General features: G+C 35.1%; 1 protein-coding gene across 1 annotated transcript in view; it reads right to left on the bottom strand.

Moving 5' to 3' along the window:
• The window catches only part of LOC141343239 (uncharacterized), a 65087-nt gene that overhangs the window by 46077 nt on the left and 11486 nt on the right, over nucleotides 1-7524 (bottom strand). Inside the window, exons 4-5 of the mRNA XM_073847867.1 lie at nucleotides 2211-2435; nucleotides 1627-1958 (exon numbers count right to left, since the gene is read on the bottom strand). Of these exons, the coding sequence (XP_073703968.1) occupies nucleotides 1627-1958; nucleotides 2211-2435 (557 nt within the window). The remainder of the gene's footprint in view (nucleotides 1-1626; nucleotides 1959-2210; nucleotides 2436-7524) is intronic.

Genomic DNA, 7524 nt, shown 5'->3' with positions numbered 1-7524 from the left:
TGGTTTTGATAGGCATTACCTGAGTGTTAGTGTTTTATTAATGTTTTATCCATGTCATATTGTGAGAAATAATAGTATTTTCGTTTAATGCGAACACTTTTATCATGTATTGACTCAAATAATGTGTTTCTAGAAGCAAACACTCAAAATAAAGTGAAATGATCTGCTGATGATCCTGAATGTCTCGTTAAATGAGTGTTGATAGTCTGAGGCTCATCAATATTAACAGAGCTGCAGAAAAGAGTCTTTATTTCATGACAATAATTCATTCTGACATTCATTCGGAATTATTTACACTGTTAAAAAGATTAGATTCTACATTTCTCCATTCATCCTGCAATATGAAGTCTGCCAGCACCCCTTGCTGAAAAGCAGCCCCAAACCATGATTCTTCCACCCCCAAACTTAACTGTTGTTGGTATGGTGTTCTAGAAGTGTTCATAAACATTTCTGTGACAGATGATGAAAGTGAAACTCTGATGTTACTATCGCTCGCAGTTATTAATTACAAGCATTACTGAGCTAGAGTCATTATTTAATGTTGCACCTCACAATTAGGTTTTGTTTAACCAAGTACTTGAAATCAAATATGATACCTGCATTTTGTTTTCATCATGTAGATTTTTCTTTCCATGTTGCTAAAATGACAGCAGGAATAGTTTGCAGGGGGAGTCATTAATTTTTTTCCAAAGCAAACTAACCTGTTTCTGTCTGACAACAAGTGCAGCTAAAAGTTAAATATGTTACATTTATATAGCACTTTTCTAGACACTTAAAGCACTTCACACTGAAAGTGATTTATCCTAAAAAAAAATCCTCTTATATTTGACACACATTCACTGTAACAAGGAATACGCTGGAAACACGGGGAAAACAAGATCGGTCTTTAATGAATAAAACCACAAGGTAATCCAACACAAGGAAACACTGAGCACATAACAAGTAGACCCATCAAAAGACAAGGGATCAAACATGAACTTATATACAAAGGATATTTAACAAACAGAGATGCAAGGAACTATAATTAAACTAAATAAAGAAACATGACCAAACAAAGAAAAGAGGAACTGATAATGTGGCAACGCAAGACAAAACTGGTTCATATTCATGACAAAACCCTGCATCTGTTTCCTGAATACATCTAAAGTTGTAGTAATAATTTTAACAACGAAGAACACTATTGAAATCAATTCTCAGGTTCCCTTAAATGTGTTACAGTGGAACAAGAACAGTTGGAAAAAAACTACTTTCCTTCATAAAAAGAGTAAGTAAACTCCAACTAAACTCCACGTAAGATGATGTGAAACTCAAAAGAAAGCACAATAATATCATTTATATGACTAAGCAAAAATTATACACAAGAATAAAACCATTTGACATCAATCTTTGGGGAGGAACTCCATTTTTGAAGTTGAATTTTATTGACTGTTAAAACTTTAGATAATGTTTCTTTGTCATGTCTCCGGAAATGACTGGTTAGGAAAGATTCATCCAGATTATATTTCATTGCCTGATGCATTATTGTGTCACATTTGGTGAGGACGTGGCATCAGATCTGAAAGTGCTGGATCTGAAGACGATCTACTTACTGTGAATGTTTATGTCTGTGAAGAGCAGATGGATTACTGAAACACTTCCCACATTCAGTGCAGTGATACGGTTTCTCTCCAGTGTGAATCCTCTCGTGTTTTTTCAGGTCTCCTGAATTGCTGAATCTCTTGTCACAGTGTGAACACTTATAAGGTTTTTCTCCAGTGTGGATCCTCTCGTGTTTTTTCAGGTCTCCTGAATTACTGAATCTCTTGTCACAGTGTGAACACTTATAAGGTTTTTCTCCAGTGTGAATCCTCTCGTGTTTTTTCAGGTCTCCTGAATGAATGAATCTCTTGTCACAGTGTGAACACTCATAAGGTTTTTCTCCAGTGTGGATCCTCTCATGCAGTTTTAAACTGTTCGCTGTAATAAAAGTCTTCTCACACTCAAAGCACATGTAATCTCTCACACCAGTGTGTATTTTCTGGTGGTCTTTCAATTGTTGTAGACGTGAGAAACTCTTTCCACACAAATGACATGAATGGGGTTTCTCTTTTGTATGAACTCTTATGTGCCTCTTCAGGTGTGGAGCTCTCAAAAACACTTTGTCGCATTGATCACATGCATACAGTTTCTCTCTAGTGTGAACATTTATGTGTGCTTTAAGAGTTGCTGATTGTTTGAAACTCTCCCCACATTGATCACAAGCAAACGGTTTCTCTCCAGTATGAACTCTCATGTGTACTTCAAGTAGTCCTTTTTGGACAAAACTTTTCCCGCACTGATCACATGTGTACAGTTTCTCTCCAGTGTGGATCCTCTCATGTGTTTTCAGATTTGATGTCCATCTGAATCTCTTGTCACAGTGTGAACACTGATAAGGTTTTTCTCCAGTGTGAACGCTCATGTGAAGCTCAAGATTTGATTTGCTTGAGACACTCGTTCCACACTGAGTGCATCTGAAAGATTTCTTGGCGCTTCCTTTCTTTAAATCTTTCTGTTTGATTTGAGAGCAACTCAAAGGTTTTTCTCCAGGTTTGACGTGACTTTTCTCCTCACCTTCCCTCAGTTCTCCATTCTCGTCGATTTCTTCAATCATCTCTAAATAAAAGTAAAAATGAATTTTTATTTTTTCCATACAAAAGAAGTACAATGATCTTCAAATATATATTTTAAAGACAAAAATAATCCTATATTTCTAAAGCAAGAACTGTTGAATATGTTTTCATTTATTACATTAGTAAATTTTATTGAATACACATACACAGAGTGTTGAAGCTGACTTCTGCTGATGAAACTGTAAACTACTTTCTTCAGTAAACCTGACTTTGACTGATTGAATCTCTGACTCCTGGTTTTTGTTCATCAGATCTGGTTCTTGGGTTTTAACTATAAATTCCCATACAATTTTTATAACAGATTATTCTGTGCAAAATTCAAATGCTTTTCAGCTCAAACTAAAAAAAAAAAAATGCTCTTCCTTATTATCTGATGATTTAACTTTATAACCATCAGCACTTAATAAAGTAAGAAAAATAGACACCAACCTTTTTGTTCTTCAGTATATTCAGTGTGTTTGATTCTGGGTTCTGGATCTCCCATCTTCTCTTTGTCCTCTTTAATAAACCCAGTCTTTGCTTTGTCTTCACTTGTGAACTGATGGGAATATTCCAGCATTTATTGGTGAACCACAGTGGGAGGAGCTCCGCTGATGATGCAATTATTGTGGGAGGAGCTTGACTGAAGGTGAATTGCAGCATGAGAGGTGCTGATCTGCCAATACAATTTTTTTTTTTATAAAAGTACATCACTAACCGAAATTGTTTTCACAGCACATCTCCTGTAATTTACCACTTAAAGCTCATTTCATTAAAGATATTAGCATAGTAAATTAGGTGAAAACCGAAACTATTGACATGAAATAAAGAGTCTTTTCAGCAGCTGTTAATATTGATGAGCCTCTCAACACTCTATCAACACTCATTTACAAGACATTCAGGATCATTAGCAGATCATCACGCTTTATTCTGAGTGTTTGCTGCAAGAAACACATTATTTGAGTCAGAATATATAAAAGCCAATTTTTCTCACAATATACAAAACATAAATAATACAAAACGAACACTAAAGTAAATAACTGCCCTATGGCACTGCAACATAAGCCAAATAATTTGATTTTATAATAACTAAATATGTTGCAATAAAGTAATTAGACCATTAACATGTGAAATACGCACCGAAAAAAAAATATTTCAGTGTCACATTTGATTTATTTTTCGCTATATTAAAATTAATACGGAGCCTCTTACGTCACCTGTAGAAGAATAATAATTAATCCGTGGGGACGGTTTTGCAATTCGTTCCCTCAGTCTATAAACCGTACTCACGAATTCTTAAAATGTTCCCTCGGTTTAACAAACTGCACCCACGAATTTCCAATCCGTGCGCTCAGATTTTGTAAACCGTACCCTCAGATTTTGAATCCGTACCCACAAAATCATAATCCGTGTGCACGCTTTCGCAATCCGTTCCCACAGTTTGTTAACTGCTCTCACGGATTTGTGATTATGATAAGCTTTTCACCCAGAGTTAGATGCATGCTGCATTATTAATATTATTAAATAAGGCCTATTATTACATTGCATTTAGTTTGAGAGAAAAGGAATGGCAATAAAACCTGTACATTTTTTGTTTTGTATTGTTTTTTACCTTCTCCTCTCCGAAACTCGTTTTTTTTTTTTTTTGAAAAATATTATTAATTAAAACAAAGCCGTTTGAACAGCGCTCTTCACTTATTATTTTATTTTGGTACCATGACCGCACTTACAAAACAGGCTTCTTTTTAGCGTTTATTTTACATTAATAACCAATAGGATAAAACACATGGTGTTTTGGCAGCTTATCTATTGGTGATTAATATAAAATTAAGCTAAGTTTTGTCAGTGTTGCATAGTCTCAGGGCCGCTGCTGGCCAAATGGGTGCCCTAAGCAGAAATTTACCTTTGTGCCCCCTCCCCCAAATATTACAGAAGTAAAAAATAAAATAATAAAAAAACACCTACTATATGGGCCAAAATAGAACTTTATTCAAATAAAAGTAAATACATAAATAAATTGTATAATTTATAAATTACAATTGTAGCTCTACAGCAAAAAATACAAACTAAAATTACACTTCAAATAAAACATTTAAAAATGTGAAATCTTAATAAAATAAACAACAATAAACTGAATTAAAATCAACACTGAGCGCACTTTTAAATAAACAGTTATTTTTGGTCAAAAAGGTAAATAAAGAGCGAAATAGCAAGATCGGTGTAATAAAACAGTTTTATCAACAATAAAGAGTTACCTCCAATGGCTATAATTTTATTAATACAGTTGTCTGATTGATTTAATAGTCTCAGAATCATACAAAAGGAAATTAAGCAGTTTTACTATGATAAAACCATGGTTATCTGCCTTTTTATCTATCTTTCTATCATATCCATGCTTGTAAATTGTGTTTTATAGAATATATAATATTTCTATTTGTCTGCATTTTTTAATATATTTTTATTCTGTGTTTTTACCTGTTTACACCAAGGCTGTGAGAGAAACGAAACTTCAAAACTCTTGTATGCACTGTACATGTTTTGACAATAAAGCAGACTTTGACAATAAAGCAGACAAGGGTTATGATGTCCACATATTTTTGTTGAGGAAATGATAGGAAAGATTATGTGGCTATTTTAATTAAATGTTTGGCGAATATTAAAGGAATTCGATCATCATGTAAGTGTAACAACTGCATTTACCAGGCCTTTGGTGCCCTTTTCAGACATTTCTATTAAAATTGTAATGTAAACTGTTAATTTTGTATTAGATTATGTATTTTAATTATGTACTTTAATTTTACATTTTATTTAATGACACCATATGGTCATTATTAATCAATAATCATAATTGCCTCTGTGTTTTAATATAATGAATTTTAAGTCATTTTGTTTACTTAGATCTGCTTATATTCATATAAAAAAAGATGCGTTAGTCGTGAAATTATTACCGACATTACAACACATTAATAACGTCGACAGAATAAAATAAAGTTTCACAGGATTATGAATGCACCTGAAAGTGATGCACGGGCTTCACCTTAAGCTTTTTTTTTTTTTTCGTTTCTCGGCGCCGGACTGTCGATGTCTCTTTCCAGGACCAGGTATATTGTTCATCAATTATTATCATCATTTGTGGCCAAATAGGCAGCCGTAAACAGTGGTGAGGGCGCGTAGTGGCTCAGATGCTGCGCGTCATCACGTGTGCTTACTAGCCTACTCTGCGTTCACCGTAAAATGCAAAATATACGTTTATATTGTTGTTTATTTGTATATGTATATTATTAATATTAATATATTATTATAATATATAAAAACGATTTTTTTTTTGAGCAGCTGGGATGGTGCCCCCCTGGGAGTTGGTGCCCTACGCAGACTGCGTACTCTGCGTATAGGGAGCGGCGGTACTGCATAGTCTCATATAGCCTACTGAGAAATAAAGTTTAATAAATGCAAAACAATGCATCCAGCACTTAAACAGGTGTCCCGGTTGAATTTGGGGGCGGGCCCACAAATCCGTGAGAGCAGTTTACAAACTGTGGGAACGGATTGCGAAAGCGTGCGCACGGATTATGATTTTGTGGGTACGGATTCAAAATCCGATGGTACGTTTTACAAAATCTAAGCGCCGCCTCAGCACTAAGGGCGTCCATCGCCGCCAAACAGGCATCTCCCTCGCTGGACCCACTGTTGATGGCTGCATTCTGTCACGTGAATAAGGGAGGTCTGGGTCCAAGTGCAGGGAAAGATGTTTTTAATGAAAATAATAACAAAACAAACCAAAAAAGCCAACACGGCAATCTAAACATAAACTGAAACATAAACTGAACAGGATCAGAAACACAAAATTACATGTAAGATAAAACACAATGCAGCCATGAAACAGGAGTGAAAAGTGAGAGTTCTTATAGTCCAGATGATTGTGAACAGATGTGAGTGATCAGTGCTGATGACAAAGACAGGTGAATCAATCAATGCAATCAGGAAGTGCAGTGCAGGAACAGCGACCTCCGGAGGCTGAGGGAAGACCCACAGTCCCGATCATGACAGTAATCAGCAGATATAATCAAACACGAGTTCAACAAACTCACCAAGACCACCCAGAATTGTTGGTTTAGGATGCAGACCAGATAAGTGTTAGTATTTCGTAGTTTTTAGCGTCTTTAAATCAAATTTGAACAAGTTAAACACCGTTAATCACTCGCTGCTTTTCCACTTTGACCGTTATTTTCAAATGATGCGCGCCACTGTATCAGGCGCCCTATATTCGTATTTCTTAAAGGGGCCGCGTCAGGACAATACCGTATATAGATGTTCGTGTTTCTGTGAATTCTTAGTCACATGTAATACATTTGAACTCATTCGTACATTATGAAATATCATATTTCTTATCTTTGCCTTATTTTAATATTATGAATTTCAATAAATACATATGTGTTTATATTTGTGTGTATTCATATAGGCTGCAAGTTATTGTGGGTTACAAGCACACAAACATGCAGTGTTACTCTAAAAAAGTAAAATTACAAAGTTATTTATCAACAGAATCAAATAAGATCATGCAGGACAAAGTGACATTTCGTTTGAAAATTACAATAACCAATAAGATTCTATGAATCAATAAAAGATCGTACAGGACAAAGTAAGATAACATTACATCAAACACTGTCCAATAAAATTCTAAAAATCAAATAAAATCCTACAGGACTGTAACAAGGACGGTCTGAGACGAGCGGATCCATTTGCAGCATTTTATTAGTACAGGCAAAACACAAAGGGGCAGGCAGAAATCGTAGTCAACGAGGCAGCGAGAATCACACACAAGAGGGAGTCCAGGAATCAAAAACACAGGAAATCAAACACGGGAAAGAAACGCTCAGAATGTAGCCAGGGCAAT

This window comes from Garra rufa, chromosome 1, assembly GCF_049309525.1.
Source record: "Garra rufa chromosome 1, GarRuf1.0, whole genome shotgun sequence".
NCBI classification, from domain to species: Eukaryota; Metazoa; Chordata; class Actinopteri; order Cypriniformes; family Cyprinidae; genus Garra; species Garra rufa.
Note: the sequence above shows the minus strand (reverse complement) of the source record. Positions and strands in the feature narration are given on the sequence as shown.